Source organism: Hypanus sabinus, chromosome 15, assembly GCF_030144855.1.
Source record: "Hypanus sabinus isolate sHypSab1 chromosome 15, sHypSab1.hap1, whole genome shotgun sequence".
NCBI classification, from domain to species: domain Eukaryota; kingdom Metazoa; phylum Chordata; class Chondrichthyes; order Myliobatiformes; family Dasyatidae; genus Hypanus; species Hypanus sabinus.
In genome coordinates, this window is record NC_082720.1 from 32,470,403 (window position 1) to 32,489,985 (window position 19,583).

A 19,583-nucleotide genomic window follows, 5' to 3' on the forward strand; every position below is an offset into this window, starting at 1 on the left:
CAGAACAGATTGATCACCTAGGGGCATTGTTATATTATGTAACTCCACAGGTTTACTCAACGCACTAACACCTAAATGCCAACTGTTCCAAAGCTTCCTCCTTCCTGCATCTCATTTGGTACAGTTGACAGATGGGCAGTCTCAATAACTTGCAGAGTAATTTTTGTTTTGTAAAGGTCAGCAAAAATTTACCAAAATTATCCTTGTACCGGAAAGAGCAGATGCATTGAAAACAGTCTGGTACAAGACTTGGCAGGTGAAAATACTCTTGCTATTATTTTGACACACACTTGGCTCTCTCTGGTGAACCAGGAGTTTGATCCAAGATGCTTCAAGTAGGATCTTGTTTCCACAAAATCCTACCATTCAGCAGTAATCTGGATAAATAAGATTGTTCTGAATGGACCTATACTGGAATACAGCTTTAAAATTTATGAGCATGGAAATTAATTTACATCAACTTATCACACTGGAAAATATTCCTGGGCAGGAAAGAGCAATGCAGCATAACCCATAACCCTGGGTCTCCACTTATAAAAGCCTAAAAGCTTCATATACATATCAGGCCATCTATGCAGCAACTACATTATTACAAAGATTTTTAAATTAATTGATTTAATATAAATAATCCTAACAAAGTTATCTTTGCAATAACTTCACATCTACATGAACACTTCGTCATTGCCTCCATTTATATAACTGTTTGGAAGTAGAAAAAAATGATATTTTTCAACCGATAATGTGGTTAATGTACTGATGCAAACTCCAGTCTGGGCTGTAGATATTAACCCCTCCATTTTGATTTAAAGTCTTTCGAATAATGTGTGTATTTGGGGAACTTTGATATTATCTCATTCTTCCTCAGACCCACATAAGTGCAGAAGAACATTTGAAAGCTGGAACAAGAATGGGCCCCTTGAGCCCCAAAGTCTGTCCCCTGTCCCACCACTGAACGAGATGGTAGACCAGTCCCACCATTGTTGGCACATGACCAAGTGGTTAAGACTTTGGACTAGTGATCTGACAGTCGTTAGTTCGAGCCTCAGCCAAGGCAGCGTGTGTGTTCTTGAGCAAGGCACTTCACCACACACTGCTCCTGCACGTTTATAGCCCAGTGGCAGCGGTTGGTGCAGTATGGACAAGACAAGACTGAACGTAATGGTAGATCTGTCCCACCGCTGAACGAGATGGTAGACCGGTCCCACCTCTGAACGACGTGGTAGATCAATCCCAGAGCTCCTCTCTCCATGCACCAGTGGCTTGCAGCTATCAGTTTCACAACCTTTCAAACAAGTTATCTACTTTCGCTTTGAGTACCCTCAATGTTCCAGCCAGATCAATAGCCCTGGATAGAGTAATCCAGAGATTAATCATCCTGCTCTTTCTTTCAATCATGGCTGATTTATTTTCCCTCTCAACCTCACTCTCCTGCTGTGGTGAACTATGTGCCTGTCTGGACACGTCCCCTGCTGACTGCTCCTGTGGCTCCTCCCACAGGCCCCTGTATAAAGGCGATCTGAGGCCTGACGCTCGGCCTCAGTCTCCAGGACATAGTATGATAGACACTCACTCCTGGTTCCTTCTTCCAGTCAATAAAAGCCGATATCTCGCCTTACGTCTCAGTGTGAGTTATTGATGGTGCATTACCTGCCTTCTCCCTGCAGCCATTGATGCCCTCACAAATCAAGAACCTATCAACACCCACTTTAGATATACCCAATCACATAGCCACCACAGCTACCTGTGGCAAGATCTTCCAGTTTCACCACTATTGGGCTCTAAATCTCCCATAATTAGAAACATCATCTCCATGTCCAACTTATCTTGGCCTTTCAGTGTTTGGTAGGTTTTAATGAGATCTCCCTCATTCTTCTAAACTCAGTTGTGTATAGTCCCAGAGCCATTAAATGCTCCTCATAAGTTAACATTCCACTCCTGAGATCATCAAATTTCCTCTGGACCCTGTCCAATGCCAGCATATCCTTGCTCAGATATAGACCCCAAAATTGTTCACAATACTCCAAATAATGCCAGTATCTGACAATATCTGCCTTACACCCTAATCCTCTGAAAATGAAAGCTAGCATTGCATTTGCTTTCCTTACCACTGACTAAACCTGCAGTAAAACTTTTGGACTTCCCGGTCCCTTTGAACCTCCAACTTCAGATTTGTACCTCATTTAGAAAATAGTCTAAGCCTTTACTCCTTCTGCCAAAGTGCACTGTATTCCATTTGCCACCTTTTTTTGCCCATTCTCCTAATCTGTCCATGTCCTTCTACAGAATTCCTGCTGCCTGCCACTCTACCTATCTTTCTATCATCCACAAATGTGGCCACAAAGCCATTAATTCTGTCATCAAATTTATTAACTAAAACGTGAAAAACAGTGGGTGCAACACCAACCCTTGTGGAACACCACTGGTTACGTGCAGCCAACCAGAAAAGGCCCCATTTTTTTTTCCTACTCGGCCTTCTACCAGTCAACCAATCTTCTGTTCATGCTAGTATCTTTCATGTAATATCACAGCCTTTTATCTTGTTTAGCAGCCTCACGTGTGGTTCCTTGTCAAAGCCTTGTGAAAATCCAAGATCCACAGACTCTCCTTTGTCCATTTTGCCTGTCATTTCCTCAAATAATTCCAACAGATTTGTCAAGCAATATTTCCCCTTAAGGCAACCATGCTCTTAAACCACAGACTTCTGCCTATTTTATCCTGTGCCTCCAAGTACTCCAAAGCCTCGTCCATAATAATGGATTCTAACACCTTACCAACCACTGAAGTCAGGCTAACTGACCTATAACTTACTGTCTTTTGCGTCCCTCCCTGCTTAAGGAGTGGAGTGACATTTACAATTTTCCCATCCTCCAGAACCATTCCAGAATTTAGTGACTCTTAAAAAGATCATGACTAAGGCCTCTACAATCTCTTCAGCTCTCTCTTTCAGAACCCTGGGGTGTAGCCCATCTGGTCCAGGTGTCACATCTATCTTTAGACCTTTCAATTTCTAAAGCAACTTGCACTCACTTCTGCCCCCTAACACAAATTTCTGACATATTGCTGTTGTCTTTCACAGTGAAGACTAACGCAAAGTATTTATTCAGTTTATCTACCATTTCTTTGTTCCCCATTACTATCGCTCTACCATCATTTTCCAGTGATCTGATGTGTACTCTTGCCTCCCTTTTACTCTTTATATATCTGGCAAAAAATGTTTGGTATCCCCCTTCACATTATTGGCTAGCTTACTTTCATATTTCATTTTTTCCCTCCTTATCCCTTTCTTAGTTGCCTTTGGTTGGTTTTTAAGTTTCCCAATCCTCTAACTTCAACTAATGATTGCTATAATATATGCCCCCTCTTTTGCTTTTATGCCGTCTTTGACTTCTCTTGTAAGCAGTAGTTGCCTCATCGTCCCTTTAGAATACTGCTTCATCTTTGAGATGAACCAATCTTGCATGTTCTGAATTACTCCCAGAAATTCCAGCCATTGCTGCTCTACTGTCACCCTTGCTAATCTCCTTCCAATCAACCAGCTCCTCTCTCATGCTTCTGTAGTTTCCTTTTCTCCAATGTAACACTGATACATACAATATTCCCTTTTTTCTCTTAAATTGCATGGTGAATTCTGTTATATTATGATTATTGCTGCTTAAGAGTTCCTTTACAGCTCCCTAATCAAATCTGGTACATTACACAACAGCCAATCCAGAATTGCCTTTTCCCCTAGTGGACTCAACCACAAGCTGCTCCAAAAAGCGATTTGGAACAAATTATCAACAATTCAATTTGTCAGCCTAGGCTTAGGAGTTTCACATTCATTCCCACTAAAGGAAGCAGGACATTTGTAGCAGATGCTAGGCAGCTTGGACAAAGCTTTGTAGGCATCATCATCACATAACTGTGTTAGAAATACAGAGAAAAACCAAAGCAAACTATCTTAAATTCTACTCCAATTGGCTCTTTGCTAATATTAGACAGGTTACTGGATAATTTTTTCACACAATCGCTAAGCAAACTGAATTTCTGCAAAGCATTAATGGACTTTCTTTGTTACCTGATTGCTGCAGAGAGATGGAAGTTACCGTGGTGTGGAGGACACGAGCTTTTGCCGAATCGAGCATCTGTGAGCAAACCAGTTTGTTCCCTCCTTCCACAGCCCAGAGGCCAGACTGTACGCCTGCCAACGCTACTGCTCCTGCACACAGAGTCAAAAAGTAATTTGTGAGGATATTTCACTGTCTGCTCCTTAGAAATGACAAAATAGTTGCTCCAGATGCTTAATAGAAGGCTCTTATGACATAAAAACTGAAAGTTTTTCTGCTAAAGCAAAATGCCAACTTTACAAGAATTTCAGTTTCCAAAATACCTGCAGAGTAACCCACTATCTGATGGATGGCAATGTTACTTTGTTTAGCCTACCCTGAAGAAGGTGACTCAAGCTAATCAACTAATACCCAAGGGTCTGCTATTCGGCTTCATATGGAGATGGAGTCAATCAAACCTTCAAACTCAGACAAGGAACATAATTGTCCTCTTCCAGCTACACACACTAGCCTCAAAGTAGCAAATGTATATTTGGTAAATGTGCCTAATACAAAAAAGATTAGCATGAAGATAGATTGACAAGAGGACATATCTGCTTATTTTACATGCAGCCTGCTTATGAAAGTGGGTCAAGGTAAAGCAAATGGAATACAAGGTGAGACCATGTGAAATGATCTATTCTAGCAGGAGAAATGAACAGATAGCACATAATCTGAATGATGAGAGTTTGCAGAACTCTGAGATTAGTGGGATTTGGATGGCATACTGCATAAGGACTACTGCACGTATTGTAAATAATTGGGAAAACTAACAGAGCTGGTCATTGCAGGAGGAATTGAATATCAAACAGGAAGCATATGCTTCAATTATATTGGACATAGATGAGACCACACCTGGAATATTTGTGCAGCACTGGTCTTTAAGTAAGTGCGTTAATGTATTTGAAGCTGTTCCGAGGTTTATCTAGAATGGGTTTGTATCTCCTAGAGTTTACAAGAATGAGAAGGCAATTGATTGAGACAATGGATTGACGGATCTTCATAGGACAAGTGTGGAGAGGATTTTTCTGCTTGGGGGAGAATCTAGAAATAAAGTTCATTGATTAAGAATAAACGTCCACCAAGTTAATTCAGAGTGTCAAAAGTCTCTGGAATTCCTGTCCTCAAATGTGGTAGAAGTAGAGTCTTTCGATATTTTTAAGGGAGGCGAAGATAGATTCTTGATGAATAGGAAATGAAAAGTTACTGCAGGTAAACAGGAATGCAGAATTACAGCTACAATCAGATCATCAGTGGTATTATTAAATGGCAGAGAAGGCTTACTCATGTTCCTAATTTGTATGTTAAGGAGTGTTCGTTTGCTTGCTTTATCTCTCTCAGACACTTAACTCTAAAGGTTAAGTTCAAACAATTTTACTCACATTTACCTCCCCAAGCAAAAAGGATTGAAAATTTGACACTTACTTGGTAACAAATTGCAAAACTATGCAGTGCTATTAATGAATTAAATACAATAATGTTTCTTCAAAGTAAGATAATTTGAACCCAAAACTCCGCTTGGTAAAGTGACTTGCTCCAGACAATGCTATGTGAACATACAAACCAGTTTTATTTCCTCTGGTGCCATTGGAGAATACTATGGGACAAGGTGACAAATTAAACCAGAAAAGGTTGAAACAAATTGTGGGATATTCTGGATTAAAAACAAAACACTTAGAAAATATCACGGCAGCCTGCCAATAAAATTCAGAAAACTAACTGTAACGGATGAGATGGAAAGAAAAATAGAGGACTATGTGAGATGGAAGGGCTAGATTGACCTTGGAGTAGGTTAAAAGGTCGATACAACACCATGGTCGAAGGGCATATGGTCTGTTGCTCTGTGTTCTATGTAATAACATTGGCTGGTGAATTGCTTTGTCACTAACGTCATGTGATCAGCCGGATATTCTTTCCTGAAAATAAAGTGGAGTCCACATCTTACGCAGCATAAAGAATCTTTTCTGGGTATATTTAATTTTCTATTAAACACAAGCTTAAACGTTTACACAGCTTCAGAGAATTGCACTTTCCATATATTTAGAGATTCATGGGTTAACTTCTTATTAATAGAGACTTAAATGAAAGGATTATATCAAGGTCTCATGGCAAAGTCAGGGTTGAAAATTGTATTCCATTGCTTAAGTCAGCTGCTTTAACCAGTGGAGATTAGCTCTGAAGAACAAGGCAGAACATATCAAATATATAGCACTGCTGAAATTTAGTAATTTCCTGTCCACAAAAGTAATAATGATAAATGCACAAACATGTCTGTAGAAAGGACATTTTAGAATCTAGAAATTTAAGTGTTAGTAGAAAGCACATTAAGTTCAAAGTGCTTTGAAGCTTTGGAGATCCGTCTGCATCCAGATGGATTTTGGGGCGGGTCTTCTATCAGAATTTTTAAGTGTGAGGGAGCTTGTATTATAGCATATTTTGGATTCGGGGAGCCTGACGGTTGTAGGATGGGATGATGACAAGTTTCTATAGTACAACTTGTAATTATATAGTCCTTTAAATGTCATGTGCTGTATATCAAATTTGAAACGGGGTTGGTGCTGGAGGATTGGTGTATTGCTCATGTGGTTCCATTCCAAAATATTAAACGTCAAATTTGTAAGGAGATAGCAGATATTTGTAGTAATACAATTTTCCACACATAGACTGGGAAGCCCATTCTGTAAAAGGGCTGGATGGTTTGGAGTTTGTAAAATGTGTGCAGGATAGTTTTTTGCAGCAATACGTAGAGGTACCAACTAGAGAAGGGGCAGTGTTAGGGAATGAGATAGGTCAGGTGACAGAGGTATGTGTTTAAAAAGTGATTAAAATTCCATTGTTTAAAAAAGGTTCTAAGAGTAAACCTAGCAATTATAGGCTTGTAAGTTTGACGTCAGTGGTGGGTAAATTAATGGAAAGTATTCTTAGAGATGGTATATATAATTATCTGGATATACAGGGTCTGATTAGGAACAGTCATCATGGATTTGTGCGTGGAAGGTCATGTTTGACAAATCTTATTGAATTTTTTGAAGAGGATACTAGGAAAGTTGATGAGGGTAAAGCAGTGGATGTTGTCTATATGGACTTCAGTAAGGCCTTTGACAACGTTCCACACGGAAGGTTAGTTAGGAAGGTTCAATCGTTAGGTATTAATATTGAAGTAGTAAAATGGATTCAACAGTGGCTGGATGGGAGATGTCAGAGAATAGTGGTGGATAACAATTTGTCAAGTTGGAGGCCGGTGACTAGTGGTGTGCCTCAGGGATTGGTACTGGGTCCAATGTTGTTTGTCAGATACATTAATGATCTGGATACTGGGGTGGTAAATTGGATTAGTAAGTATGCAGTGATACTAAGATAGGTGGTGTTGTGGATAATGAAGTAGGTTTTCAAAGCTTGCAGAGAGATTTAGGCCAGTTAGAAGAGTGGGCTGAAAGATGGCAGATGGAGTTTAATGCTGATAAGTGTGAGGTGCTACATTTTGGTAGGACTAATCAAAATAGGACATACATGGTAAATGGTAGGGCATTGAGGAATGCAGTAGAACAGAGTGATCTAGGAATAATGGTGCATAGTTCCCTGAAGGTGGAATCTCATGTGGATAGGTTGGTGAAAAATGCTTATGGTATTCTGGCCTTTATAAATTAGAGCATTGAGTATAGAAGTTGGGATGTAATGTTAAAGTTGTACAAGGCATTGGTGAGGCCAAATTTGGAGTATTGTGTACAGTTCTGGTCACCGAATTACAGGAAAGGTGTCAACAAAATAGAGAGAGTACAGAGAAGATTTACTAGAATGTTACCCGGGTTTCAGCACCTAAGTTACAGAGAAAGGTTGAACAAGTTAGGTCTTTATTCTTTGGAGCGTAGAAGGTTGAGGGGGAAATTGACAGAAGTATTTAAAATTATGAGGGTGATAGATAGAGTTGACGTGGATAGGCTTTTTCCATTGTGAGTAGGGGCGATTCAAACAAGAGGGGGCAGAAGTTTAGGGGTAACACTTGGGGGAACTTCTTTACTCAGAGAGTGGTAGCTGTATGGAACGAGCTTCCAGTTGTAGAGGCAGGTTCGATACTGTCATTTAAGGTAAAATTGGACAGGTAAATGTACAGGAAAGGAATGGAGGGTTATGGGCTGAGTGCAAGTCAGTGGGACTAGGTGAGTGGAAACATTCAGCACAGACTAGAAGGGCTGAGATTGCCTCTTTCCATGCTGTATTTGTTACATGGTTATATGTTACATGATTATATTTTGCTTCACAGCTGCACAAGTGAAGCAGAAGTTGCAACAAAAGCCAAAAAGGACAGCTGGTCAAACACTTAGTCAAAAAAGCAAGAGGTTTAGAGTAAAAGGAAAAGAAGGAAATTTTCAGGTTTGATACCTGGAGAGCAACAAGCATGGTCACCAAAGGTAAAATGAAGAGTGTTGTTAAAGATGTCAGGTCTGAAAAAAAGCAAAGTTCTGGAGAGAAGAGAAGCTGCAATATTCCCCTCAATGGAGGGTTGTGTGGGCCTCTCTCTCTCTCTCCCCGTCTTGTTTTACGGCGGTTGGCACCCAGCTTAATGGTGCATTACCGCCACCTTCTGCTCCAGAGTATGCGATGAACTCACATTCTAAATCAAATCACCCAATCGCACACACACACATACCCTAACCTACACTTTATCCTCCCCATCCTAGTACCCTATTTCTGTTTATCCATCATATCCTATAAAAAACCCCTGTACCCCTTAAGAAAGCTAAAAACACCCTGACCTGTGCTCTCTCACCCATGCCCAGCAACCCTTTTAATGTGAATTCCTGCACCCCCAATTCCCTTAGATTAATTCTCATCATCTCTCTCTGTATCCCATACTTCCTGCAACTCAGAACTACATGCTCTACTGACTCCTCTTCCTGACATTCCTCACACAATCCTGTCTGGTGTTTCCCTATCAATTTCAATGTTTGGTTTAGTGCACAGTGCCCCAGTCTTAACCTAGTCCACACAATTTCCTCTCTTCTGTATCTACTTCCTACCCTAGTACCTGCAACACTTTTTTGTATTTGATATAAATGCCTCGCTTTCCCCTCCCCATCCCATCTTTCTTGCCACATTTGGTTAATTTTTTCCCAGATTACACACTTAACCTCTGCTTTACTGATACTAATGTGCAATTCTATATTTTCTTTCTTTATTGCCCTCGTTGCCAACTCATCCACCCTTTCATTGCCCTTCACCCCTACATGAGCTGGAACCCATAGAAATTTAACCTGACCTCCCTGATTTACAACTCTTGTGACTGACTGAAGGACTTCATGAAGTACATCTTGCCGGCTGTTTGAGTGAGAAGACCTTAAACTTGCTCGAACTGAAGATGAATCTGAGCATATCAACGCTTTGACTAGTTAAGTTTTCTCCACCCAACGCAACGAAACCAACACTGCCATCATCTCCACTGTGTACATCTCTAACTTATCAGATGTTCTTCTGCTGCTTGCAATTGCTTTTGCTGGTATAGCCACCCCAAACCCTGTCACTCCTGTCTCAGGTTCCTTAGCACCATCTGTATAGACCTGAGCATAATCACTATACTTTTCCATCACATGACAGTTAAATGCACTTACCAAATCAGTTTTACACTTTCCTTTCCTTTTTACCTCTAACAAATGCCAGTCTACGTCAGGCCATACCAGCTTCCATGGAGCTACAACCGGATAAACTACTGAAGGACTTATCCTTAGATCAAACACTCCACATGATCTAGAAATATCATTCTCTACCCGACTAAAGTTTTCCCTCTGAAACCTCCCATTTTCCCAGGACTCCTGCAACACTCCTTTAGCAGGGTGAGAATCATTGTGTCCCTGCAAATTAACCCAGTAGTTTGCCATCAATTGCATCCTTCTTAATTCCAAAGGCATTATTCCCATTTCTGCCTGTAGGGCTGATACTGGTGATGTTTTAAAAGCCCCACTGCACACTCTCAAAACCTGAGCCTGAATCACATCCAGTTTCCTTATTAGAGACCTGGCTGCTGATCCATATGCTACACTTCCATAGTCCAACACAGATCTTACTAAAGCCACATACATTCTCTTTAATGCTGAACACCTTGCTCCCCATTCCCTACCAGTCAAACATCTCATCACATTTATTACTTTTTTACATTTCTCCTCAACTTTCCTGATATGGTCTGCCCATGTTAATCGTGAATCAAATATAACTCCCAGAAATTTAAATGATCCAGCCCTTCCTAATTCCATCCCATACATCCTTAACTTCTTCCTTACCTCAATTCTCTTCCTAGTGAAAAATACAGTTTGAGTTTTTTTCCACTGAAAATCTACATCCCCAATCATAACCTCACTCTACCACTTCATCAATTGCTCCTTGTAGTTTCCTGATTATATGCTCCGTGGTCCTGCCTCTTTTCCACAAGGCCCCATCATCCGCAAACAGTGACCTACCTATATCCACTGGTACCTTTCTGAAGACATCATTGATCATAATGATGAAAAGTAACGGGCTAATCACACTACCCTGAATTGTGCCAGTTCCCACTATGTACTGTTTTGATCATTCTGATCCAATCCGAACTTGAATTTTTCTAACAAACAAAAAATCTTTAATCCAATTAAAAACTCTCCCCCAACCCCCATCTTATGCAGTTTAATTAATAATCCTTCCTTCCACATCATACCATAGGCTTTTTCAATGTCAAAAAACACTGCAACTACTGATTCTTTATTTGCCTGGGCCTTTCTTATTTCAGTCTCTAACCTTATCACTGAGTCCATGGAATTCCTTCCCTTCCTCAAACCACTCTGATAACTTGCCAGCATTCCTCTCTTCTCAAGATCATACGATAACCTTTCTGTTATCATCCTTTCCATTACCTTACATATATTTGATGTTAGTGCTATTGGCCTGTAACTAGTGGGTTTTGACAGATCCTTGCCAGGTTTCCTTATTGGAATTATTACTGCTTCTTTCCATGCACTTGGTAATCTTCCCTCTTCCCACACTCTGTTATAAAAATGCAGTAATTTCAAGAGCACTCCTTCTCCTAGATTTTTTTAGCATCACATAGCATATTAGATCTTTCCCTGGGGAGGTTGGTCTCAATCTCTTTATTGCTCTCACCATTTCTGCCGCAAAAAATGGATCATCAATTATATTATCTGTTTCTTTCCTCCTGTTTATCACACCTTGGTATCGACTCATTGTTCTTTCCCTTCTCCTCCCTTCTTCAGACAAATTTTCTGAACTATGTATCTTTACAAATGACTTGGCCATGATCTCAGCCTTATCCCTGCTGGAGACTGCTGTTTCTTCCTCAGATATCATTACTGGATATTCCCAATCCCTTCTATCTCTCCCCATCCTCTTAATCATTCCCCATACCTCTCCGACAGGCGTTGTTCTTCCTATTTTGTTGCAAAAACTCCTCCAACTTGCCCTTTTAGCTTGACGTATAGTTCTTCTCACCGCTGCCTGTGCCTTCTTATATTGAATCAAATGCTGCATATTATGGGTTATTTTAACTAGCCTGAATGCTCTATTTCTGTTTTTTTAATCTGACAACATTCCTCTGCCCACCATGGCACTATTTTTCAATTCATCCTATTTTTACTCCTGGGTATAGATTCTTCTGCTGCCATAATAATTGCTGAAGTCACCTGACTGTTTAATTCATCTATATCTCCAGAAATGTCAATCTTTGTCAATGCTTCTTCATTTAACTTCTGGAACTTACCCCAATCTGTTTTTCCAAACACCCACTTTGGGACTCCCCTACCTGGTCTTATTTCAACTCTTTCACCCACTGAACATAAAACTGGGTAGTGATCACTGCCTACTGTTGAAGCAGTCCAAACTCCCCAGTTACTGATGCCAGCCAAGATATTAGACACTAACGTAATATCTAATACCGACTCAGTTCCTGTTGTTATGTTTATCCTTGTTCCTCTACCATCATTCATACAAACCAAATCCCTTTCTTCCATCAAATCTTCAATTATTGTTCCATTTGAATCTGTACTCGGATCCCCCCATATTGTGCTGTGAGCATTGAAATCTGCACACCACACTACTTTATGTCTATTTTGTCCTTGTATCCTTAGTAGGCTGTCCAAATCCAACCTTTTACATGGTTTGTAGTAGTTAATTATAATCACTCCCTCCCCTCTCTCCCATATTTCCACCACGATGTATTCCTGATCGTCTCCTTTTTCCATTACTCTATACGGTATACCTTGCTTGATTAACATAGCACAACCTCCTCCTCCCCCTAGATTTCTATCTTTCTTTATCATTGTATACCCATGTACCACAAAGTCTAAAGCTGGTTTCAACCAAGTTTCCTGAATATACACTACATCCGGTTTTACAACCATTTCCTTAATAAAGTCCTTAAATTCCTGGCCATTGGCCAGTAAACTCCTTGCATTCCATTGCAAAAGAATCACTATAATGAGTACTAACCAACCTAAGACACTTCCTGGCTTGACTGATTAGTGAGGTTCTCCCTCACTTCTTCCCATGTCAGTCCTACTAACCCTAAATGGTTTACTGCTGCTTTGACCACCAGCTGAATTTTGTCACTTTTTGACTTTACCTCTGCCGTAATATTAATGATTCCTGCAATGAATGTTACTAGAGCTTTTTTTCCCACATAAATCCTGTCATTTACTCTTCACTGCATCTCTTGCATCCCTATTGCTCTCTGGTCATTAGGAGCATTATTCTGTTCTCTTGACATTCTTACAGCTTCTGCATATGATCTTTCTTTCCACTCTTACTTCTTGAATTTTATTCTCCCGTCTCATAACCTTACACCCACTATACGCCACATTATGAGCTCCTCCACAATTACAGCATTTTGGTTGTACTCCTGTTCCGCACTTTCCATATTCATGATCACCCCCACATCTAGCACATCTCCTCTGCCTTTTACAGTTTTTAGCTATGTGTCCAAACCTTTGACAATTATAGCACTTCAATGGCTTTGGCACATACACCCTTACTGGGTAACTCATGAAACCCAGGAACACTTTCCTTGGCATTCTTTCTTCTTCAAATTCAATCAATACTATTTCACTTTCCTTTTTCATTCCCTCCTTTGTTGTTTGCAGTCTTAGAACATTAATTACTTTCTCCCCTTTGATATTCCTCTTCAACTCCTCCATGTTGATACTCATTGGTACACCCGTGATCACTCCTTTACAACCACCATTTCATGCTCCCACCCTCTCTGTATATTCCACCTTGCATTTTCCTATCTCTTTTAGCTTAAGTGCTTTCACAAGTTGTTCCTCATTCCCACATCTTACCAATAGATTGCCATCATTAAGGACTTTTGCAAATACTATTTCCCCTATCTTATTTGCCAGAGTTGTTGTTAGCACAAACGGGTTAATTTTCTTCATGTGTCCTTACGCCTTCTCACTAAACCTAATTATGACAACACCTCCTCTCTGAACTTGTTCAGCTTCCTCACTTTCAGAACTCTCTCCACTGTCATTTCTTATTCTTTTATTCCCTTTGTCTCGGTTTTCATTCATCCATCCCCTCACTATCTCCTTATTCCCTTTATTTCTCCCTTCACAATAATCCATTTCTCCCCAGCTGCCTACCTCTGATCCCAAATCCCTATCCCATTCCTTCTCCACTCTCTTTCCCTCAGCCCCTCCTCTCGCCTTGTTTGCCATTACCAGACCCAGGCAACCCCCTCCCAGCAATTCCCGCTCCTTCCCCACTCTCTTTCCCTCAACAAGTTCCAAACCACATTCACACATGCACCACCCTCGTAGATGTTCTCCCATCCACACATCTCCGCCGAAACAGCCATAGTTCCTCATCGTTGTGTGGGCCTGTGGTTCTACTGATTTAATAAATGGGCTGCATTTAGTACAGGCTTGAGAGCAGGCCTTGTTTGAATCTGCTCTAATTAGTTGCATGCAAAACCTCCACATTAAGTACCCAGATCCAAAGCTATTCATTACAATGATATTCAGGTGACTATTGAACTGACTTCAATTAATGGAGCAAACGAACTGGAGCTGTTGTCGCCATATGCTCCAAATTATTTTAGTTTTTACAATATTCACTGTGGCCACCCCGCCCTCTGATTGAAACATAAAATCTGCAGTTCAACTACAGGAAAAAGATACAAATCATTATTAAATTGAACCTAAAGTGAATCTCATTAGATAGTTTGGTTTGCCCAGGTTCATCCACACATTAAAAAGATGCATAACAAAAAGTAGTTGCATCTCAGTCTGGTATAGCAACTGATCTTTACTGGACAGATGGAATCTGCAGCGTGGAATCTCCAGTCCAGTTCTCCCTTCCATCAGCTGTTTCTTTGTGGTGTGTTGCAACAGGAATCCTGGCTTATGACATCATCAAGGGTGCCTTTTTTTTAAAGTTTATTTAGAAGCTGTGGAATTGGACTGCAGGGAGTAACTTCCAGAGTTAGCCTTTCAATATATTGAAGTCACTTCTATAAAACATCAACACCCTGCTAAGTCTCATGCTAATTCTAATTATCACAGGAAATGTTAATTATCACCAAGATACAAGCAATCAGTGTTAGGAACTCTGTTCAGTTTGCTCAGCCAGGTTTGAAGTTAGCACTTCTTAAAATGCAGCCTTGTTTTTCTTCACTGTGGTCCATTGGAAAGGTTTAGCAAACTTTAGCAAGTAACACTATAGTTTACAACATTGGATATCCAGCCTGGAATACTGAATCCAGGTTGGAATTGCAGAATTACAAGAGAAATTCAAAATTAAAAGTAGGAACAGACAGCCGCACAATTCTTCAAGCCTCTTCCACTATTCATGAAGATTATGGGTTGAACCTGCTCCATAAACAATATTATTAATAATAGTCATAAAAGCAGGACTTCAGTGATCTGTAACATAAACAGGCTGGTCTTGATTGCTTGCTTTCTTTGAGCTCCTTTTCTTCTCCTGTTGGTAACAGATGTAGGATTGCATTGATTCTAGAGCTGGGAAAATACTTGGCCTTGAAGTTCCTCTGTACCTTGGAAGGCCACTTTGTGCAAGGCCACTCCAGCAGACAGATCTTCTCAAAGCCCAAGGTGTTATAGAGTAATACTGCATGGAAATGGACACTCAGCCCATCTGGTTCATGCTGACTGAGGTTCCCATGGAAGCTAGTCTCATTTCCCTGCATTCGGCCCATGCCTCTCAAAAACTTCCTATGCACGTAGCTGCTGAAGTAACTTATTCATGTTGTTATTGTACCTTCCTCAACTACCTACTCTGGTACCTCATTCCATATTCTGCGCGCTCTCTGCGTGAAAAAGTTGCTCTTTAGGTCCTAGTAAATTCTCTAACCTCTCAACTTAGAACTACACTCTCGAGTACTTTATTCCTCAATTTAGGGAAAAAGAATGTGTGAAACTTGGCAGTTACTATGCAGAAATAATAAGGTTGATTAATAATCCAATAAAGAAACACCCAGCTGTCAACTTCTATGGTTTAGCTGCTAAGTATATTTCTGTGAAGAAGGAAACTTAAAGAGGAACTTGATTCCAGGAATAACATTTCTGTGTAGCACAGAACAAGATCATTTGCTGATACAGAATACAGCAAAGCAATAAACTTTACTGGTTCTTGCCTTATACTGTAGATGTACCCACTATAAGTCAGGAAAGCTGTGCAGTGGGTTATGTCCAAAGTCCAATCCGTTGCTGGGTTAAAATTTTGCAGATTCTCAAAATGAGAGCAAAAGAATTATTAAAAAAAAGTGCATATAGGTATTGGCACCCATTAAATTCTTAAGATCAAAACCTGTAATATACTGAACTCAGATCTTGGCCCAACTGTGAACCCAGGTATAATCTGATTAATTATACACTTAATCCAACAAGAGTTTAACCACATTACCATCACCAAATCCCCTATTAACATTCAAGCAAATCACAGCGGACCAGTTCTCTAATTACAAGAGCAGATCAGATGCTAGGTACTTTGCATCAAAGATTCATCTCTTCACTTGCTGCTATTGATACTACGTAGGCCAGGAGTGTGCTGGAATACTGCTCATATTTCAAATGCTGCTCAGCCTACACTTATGAAGCTCAACACCATCAAGGATAGAGAAGCCTGGCTAATTGGCTCCATCTTCATTCCCTCCACCACCTGCGCGCCCTGGCCGTAGAGCATACGGCAGTCCAGCATTGCCACTGGCTGCAGTTGACCCAGATCCCTGCTGGATTCTAATCCATCAGCTTCTCAGACAATGCATTACAAATCTGATCATTCACTGTAAAAGAGATATTCCTCGTGTTGCTTGTTTTTTCCCTCTCCGATATCTACCTGCTAGCTACTCATCCTCCCATGAATCAGAATCAGAATCTCTTTTCTATTAACTGTTCAATAAAGCAGAAATTTGTAAATACACTTTCTTTATAATTTTTTGCAGTGTGCAATCTGTTATTTCTGGCTGACTGACAATTCTGAATGGGTATCACTTACACAGCGTTCGCTCAAATTGAGATTTCTTTAATCAGAATATCACGATGTACCTGTTTGGTTGAACCCCAAATCATACCGACCCTAGACGTATATTCTTTATGAAAGGTGGCATTCTCACCTCTGCGTCCTGTGGCTGCTAACAGAGTTGGCAAATGAGCCAAGTTTATATGGAAGGTGATGGGTGGTGCCAGGTAAGTGGGAAAGGTCAAGGGTTGGAGAAGAAAGAATCTGACAGGAGGGGAGAGTGGACAGTAGGGGGAAAGGAAGGAGGAAGAGACCCAGGGGGAAGTAATAGGTCAGAGTGGGGAATGGAGGAGGGGAGGGGAATTTTCCAGAATGGGGAAAAACTGAATTATTGGCTGTGGAATTTGGATGGCAAAAAGGAAGGTGAGATTTTGTTTAAAACTTTGTTGCCCTAGTAAGGTACATGGGAGCTTAATCATTCATTTGTGAATACAAATCACCCTTTAAGCTTAATTGAAAGCCCACAGTAAATCACATCTGTCTTTGAAAGGACAGCAGAGGTAAACCATTAAACCATTTCTTCTGCTCTTCCTGCCAATTGACAGATATATATTGCTAGCCAAAGGCTAGCTAGACAGAAGATCACCCGAGACAGGCCCTCTCAGTTCTATATTTGTTTTTGTGCAGGTGGCAGTACAAAAAGTTTGGACAGTTTCCCTTTCAGACCCTGTGAAGGGACAGGCGTGATAGGAGTTCAGAAACAGAAATTGAGCAGTGTTGCTCTGCTAGGCAAAAAGAAATTAATCAGAGAAGAAACTGCTCTTTAAACGATTCTGCTGAAAGAATAAAAAGTAAAAAAAATCAGTTCAAAGGACATCGCAACCAATTGCTTAACAGTGTTTTTTAAGCCCTCATTACTTTCCCTACAGAAATGTGGGCCTTCAAAGGGACATGTGCACTGCACAAACACCATTGTTACAACCGGAAAACAGGGACAAAGGTAAGAGACGAGAAAAACCAGCTTCACTGATAGAGGACTTGAGGCTTTTATTAGAGGAGATCACCATAGGAGCACACTTCTCTGTCCAAGTTAATAACTATACAATCCTAAAGAAAGATTGGAGATTTCTGCCGGGAGAGGAAAAGTCTATACTTTAGGAAAGACTGCAATAATCACGTGCCCTAGTGTATGCTTCCGTGAGGTAGCAGAAAAATAGATGAAGTGTTCTCCTGTTCTGACTGCAGCTTGGGTCCATTCATCTGCACACAGACTGCAGCAGTCTGTGGGATGTGCAGTGACCTTGTGTTGAAGCAGTTGAGAATGGGGAAGATGCTAAATGACAAGTGCTGGTCTATACTTAAGGTCACAGATCTTGGAAGGTGTGGTCAGAGAAGTTTAAGATGACCACGGTTCAGGTGGACCCTTTACGGATAAGGCAAGCCCTTCTCTGCTTCCTGCCGCGTACATCCCACGATATCGGAGGCCCTGCCTATCTCCATGCCATTCAGCAAAAGAGAGATGGGTGACGGCAATGATCATTGTTTGTATTTTTTTCTGAAATATTGTTAAATATACAAAGGAAGTTCAACTGTAAAGGAAAGCAGCAAGACTGCAGAGTACCATGGAGCAGCCTGACAAATGTTTTCTTGAGCATTGATGCTTTAAAGAGCTTTGTTTCAGGACAAACAGCATCAGCGAAAGCTAGTGGGCTTGTAAACAAACAAAAATTGATGACATCCGGACCTGTCAGTTTGGGGGGAAAAGACAAAAGGCACGCTCAAAGAGTCTAAAATCTACCATGGACATCATTATGGTAAAGTTAATACTTAAACATCAAAAATCAAACTTCTCAATGGAACCAACAAGCCTGGAAATGGGCAGAATTCTGCTCAACTCCTCGTCAAACCATTTTCAGCCACACAACATACTGTATTTGTTCAATGCTGTGAGAACAAATGCCTAGACGTATGTGTTATAAAACACAAAAGGTACAAGACTTATTTCAAAGTTCAAAATACAAAGTAAATTTATTATTATCATGATGTACTGTACTAACCTGCAATTCATTTTTTGTGCGCATTCATTGTATAACAAAAGAAATACAATGGAATCAATGAAAAACTACAAAGACTGACAACCAATATGCAAAAGAAGATAAACTATGCAAATGAAATGAAACACAAATAAATAATAAAGAATATTGAGAACATGAGTTGTAGAGCCTTTGAAAGTGAGTCCAACCTGTGGAATCAGTTCAGTATTGCGGTGAGTGAAGTTTTCCATCCTAGTTTGGGAACCTGATGGTCGTAGGGTAGTAACTGTTCCTGAACCTGGTGTTGTGGGACCTAAGGCTAGTATACCTCCTTCCCAATGTCAACAGCAAGAAGAAAGCATGGCCTGGATGGTGGATGTCCTTGATGATAGACACTGATTTCTTGTGCAGCACAAATTGTAGATGTGCTCAATGTTTGGGTGGACTTTTCCTGTGATGAACTGGGCTGTGTCCACTACTTTCTGTCTATTTTTCCATTCTTGGGCATTGGTGTTCCCATACCAGGCCATGATGCAACCAGTCAGAATACTTTCCTCTGTACATCTATGGAAGTTTGTCAAATTTTACCCAAAATAAATCTCTAATTTATTAATAAGCATCAGTGGTGCAGTCTGTAGAGCTTCTAGAATCTACCCCTGAGTATTGTAAACAGCCAACTCTGCTCTTGCTGGATGGCTGCAGATAGGAGGCATATATGCGCCAAAATGGGCGGCAGGGTAACGCAATCAGAAGAAATTCAGGTTTATTCCAGAGTCCAGTGCTGTCTACATGGGGCTGCTTGTCCTCCACATGCTCCAGTTTCTCCCCACATCCTAAAGGCAGGTGGGTAACTCAGTTGGTGAAGATGGATTATAGAACCTCCAGGACTTTGATGTGAATATGGGGAGAATACAAATGGAATTCATGTTTAATTTGCGCAAATACTAGGTGGCTGATCATCAGCTTAAGTTCAGTGGGCCACGTCACCCATTTTTTGTGTTGCATCTCTCTC

At 40.6% G+C, this 19,583-nt stretch overlaps 1 protein-coding gene across 1 annotated transcript in view; it reads right to left on the reverse strand.

Moving 5' to 3' along the window:
• LOC132405407 (prenylcysteine oxidase-like) overlaps positions 1-19,583 on the reverse strand; it is a 50,679-nt gene that overhangs the window by 9,551 nt on the left and 21,545 nt on the right. The window contains exon 5 of the mRNA XM_059990177.1: positions 4,058-4,198. Coding sequence (XP_059846160.1) covers positions 4,058-4,198 — 141 coding nt within the window. The remainder of the gene's footprint in view (positions 1-4,057; positions 4,199-19,583) is intronic.